At 36.0% G+C, this 3723-nt stretch overlaps 1 protein-coding gene across 3 annotated transcripts in view; it reads right to left on the bottom strand.

The window, feature by feature from the left end:
* The window catches only part of arhgef9a (Cdc42 guanine nucleotide exchange factor (GEF) 9a), a 28976-nt gene that overhangs the window by 2857 nt on the left and 22396 nt on the right, over nucleotides 1-3723 (bottom strand). For all 3 annotated transcript variants that reach the window (XM_079871255.1, XM_079871256.1, XM_079871257.1), the window contains 3 exons: nucleotides 3318-3449; nucleotides 2229-2472; nucleotides 1951-2019 (listed from right to left, as the gene is read on the bottom strand). In XM_079871255.1, coding sequence (XP_079727381.1) covers nucleotides 1951-2019; nucleotides 2229-2472; nucleotides 3318-3449 — 445 coding nt within the window. The remainder of the gene's footprint in view (nucleotides 1-1950; nucleotides 2020-2228; nucleotides 2473-3317; nucleotides 3450-3723) is intronic.

Genomic DNA, 3723 nt, shown 5'->3' with positions numbered 1-3723 from the left:
CTGAGAAGATGGGCACATAAGAAAACAAAAAGCCTGATGCATAAACTCAAGGTTTATCTGTGGTTAAAATGACTTTTATTTGAATTTTGTGTAGATTTATGCTGTATGTAACACCCACAGGCACCATTTACTGCAAGGCAAACAATTATAATTTGCATTGATTTACTTGTATTTTCTCATTGGGACTTTTTCACCATGGTAACAGCAATACAAAAGAATACAGTTTCATTTATTGGAAATGGAAATTGTGTTATGCAAAAAAAAAAACCTGTCGATAGCAATATACATACAAACACAGCTGCTGCCATTTTGCGACGATTGTTTTGTACAATGTAATGGATTATAAGATAACAACCTGGTATGATTTTATCCCCATTTTCTCTTATCCCCATTATTACTTATGTGGCGAAATGCCATGTAATATGTGGTATGACTGTACCGTATCCCTTAAATGTCCGTCTAGTTTGAACTTGCCTTGCTAGCAACTGCTTTCTTCACGGAAGCTTTGCGTTTAAAGACTTAATAAAATATTTCAACTCAAGACATTTTTCGTGTCAAACTATTTACTTATGTGGCAAGTAGCCATGTAAAAATTGGGATGTTTCAATAATTCCAAATCAAGGCATGTTTCTGTTTTTAACAAAGTAAGGGATAATGTATATCCAGCCGGTTGTTATCTCAGAATAAACCCCTTCAGGCTGATGCAAGATCCTGATCACTCTGTTGGGGTTTATTCTGAGATAACAACTGGCTGGATGTACATTATCCCTTACTTTGTTAAAAACAGAAACATGCCTTGAGAGTCCATGCTTTCACTGTGTGATGTAGCCTAACAAAATGCAGTTAGAATTCCCCCAAAATTCAATATATGAAGGCAAAAAATGTGTTTTTTTCTTATATTTCTATATGATATAATTAAGCAATATCACACAACCAAATGATGTATTCTCCGAATATTAGTATGATTACACATTTGATATTGATTTTATACAACAGTTAATACAACAGTCAATAAACAAGTTAATATTGTGTTACATTTTAGGCAAAATATTGCCTTTTTATGCACTATTTCGCCAACAAAAATAGTTCCAAACAAAGCCGCATCTCCGAGCAACACAGTGGTGTTTCGTTCCTGAATGAATCAGCATTTTTGAACGAAACAATGATTCAATATTCCATTTACAAAGGCAGTCACTTGCTTTGTTCCTGAATGAATCACTCATTTGAGCAAATCGAATGATTCAATGATTCAATGACTCACTCATTAAGACAGTGACTTGCCACCACATATTGGCGGTTTTAGTTTCATGTTTAAAGTATTGTTTAATAAAAAAATATAAAAAGACATATCATAATTCAATATTCAAAATATTATCTTTAAAACATTTATCTCATAGCATTATTTATGCAATTGAAATTATAGTGTAAATACATCTAAATGCTGTTTAAGATGCAGCTTCAGTGCCGCCACTTATGCAGATTTTGATGATACTGATTTCATTTGATTGGTAACAGCCCTATAATGTCTCATTTTTCTAATTTAATTTATTGATTAAATTTAATCGAGCCAAACCAAACCAGCCAAGTGTGAACACACCCTAAGAGGCTAAAACCAGATTCAACATCCAAATTTAACGTCTAATGTTAAAATGTATGTTTTTAATGTAAACTTCTCCCTTTAAATATTTTGGTCAGTTCAAGGATCATTTATACACTTTTATATAATTTATTTGAAAGAATTAGAAGAGCAGTTTCATGTCTATCCTTGTATTGTTCAACTGTTGGAGGTTGACATGGGATTTAGAAAGTAATAATTATTAATAAATAATGCAATACTTCAACAATACACTGTTGAAGATGTAATTAGTAGCTAGTTATTAATAACTTTTTTAGAGTAACCTACCCTCCACTGAACATAATAATGGTCACGCAGGCTTCAAGATTTCATACCTTTCTGTTTGGTGACTCTCCTAACGGTCAAGGCGGCTTGCCTCTTCTGATACCCAGAGATTTCAAACCCTAAAGCGACAAAATGACAGACAACATTTAGTGTAAAACTTTAACAGCTTTGTGTGAAGAACAGAACAAAGTTTAAATCAATGTGAGAGTGGTGAACTTGTATGGTTACTGTATCGAAAAGGTCGGCCTGAATAAAAAAAAAAAAGCTGACAAAATACAAATTTGAAACGGCATGAGAATGAATAATGACTAAATGCAAAAGTTCTCACCAATCTTCTCATCTTCCTGGACCATCTTTCTTTCCTCCTGAAACGCCCGAAGCCAACGCATTTTCTCCTCCAGCTTTTTAGGCAAGAACAGATGGATCTCGTCTGTGTCTCTGTTGGCCAGTTTGAAGGCATTCTTCACGCTAACGTTAAAATCATCATCTCGGCCGTCGATTGCGTCAATGACCTCATATCGATCCATTTCAATTCGGCCCTTATAGTAGAGAATATCACGGCGAATGAGATCCTGTGGAAGGCGGAGACACTTCTTTAGTATGTCTGTAGTCGGTACTGACGATCCAGACAATTGAATGAATTGAATGAAACTAAATATTATATTAAAATAAATGTACATGTAAACTACATGTACATATACATACAAGGTGGGATAGGATGCGTGTGTCACCTTTCTATTAGAGATCATAGTGATTTGGATTACAAGTCTCCAAACATGTTTGATATAAATAGTAAGACTGCTAATTGGTTGGCTGGTCTGGGTAATCTCATATCAGTCTTGTGAAAAACAGGCGCTGATTGTCTCAGTTTTTGTGTTGCTGAACTGTCTGTGTATGTCATATGGTGCTGGAGAGATGTTTTTTGCACCTTTGTGGAGAGACTAAAAATGGGCCATGTGCTTTGAGCTTGAGGGTGTTTGGAGGACAGTGAAACACAAACGGATTTTACCTTCAGCTCCAATCCAAATCACAAACCCTCAGTTGCGCTACACCACCATAATTTGCTTTTCCATGCCTGTCTTGTTCAATTCTGCATCTTCGCTCTCCGAGTGAAAGTTATAGAGTGCAATGTGCTGAAAACATCATCAGCTGCTTGCTACCTTCCCTCAAAGATTCCTACTCCTCACAAACGAAAAACAGGACTGCAAGAGTCATGCCTGACACTATTTTTATTTTTTGTCAGTAGTAATCTATCTATTTATCTGTCTATCTATCTATAGGTATCACTTTCTTTTTACCTGTTTTCTACACTTTATTTCCAGACCAATGCGTCCCAGTTAAAGCGGACTCCTACTCTTCATCATCATCAATTGAACGTAAGAGTGTTATTTGTGCCTTAATCCCCTCTTTCTCTCACCTTCTTGCAGAGGACCATCTGATGATCGAACAGGAAGAAGATTCTGGTTTGGCTGCGCCCGTATGGTTGATATATCCAGGACATCTCCCCGGTGTACACAAGCTCTGAGCTCCTGTCCAGAATATCCTCACCCTGCACACACACAATAACAAATGAATCATTACATCTGACACCACTGAGACTCTGATGTCTTCATGTCTCAGTATGCAGTTCTCCAATCAAATATGATGCCTGTGGTGCAGGTTGCACGTCAATAACAAACATCAAACATGTGCCATAGATGCCAGATTTCATTAGAAACTGCATAGAAAAAAGTAAAAAATGTTAAATATACTACTTGTCCAAATTTGGAACAATTAACATGAAATGTTTTTGAACGTCTCTGCTCACAAAGGCTGCATTTATT

The sequence above is a fragment of the Squalius cephalus genome (assembly GCF_949319135.1).
Source record: "Squalius cephalus genome assembly, chromosome: 5".
In the NCBI taxonomy this organism is placed as follows: domain Eukaryota; kingdom Metazoa; phylum Chordata; class Actinopteri; order Cypriniformes; family Leuciscidae; genus Squalius; species Squalius cephalus.
The sequence above is the reverse complement of the archived record's forward strand: the minus strand, read 5'-3'. Positions and strand labels throughout refer to the sequence as shown.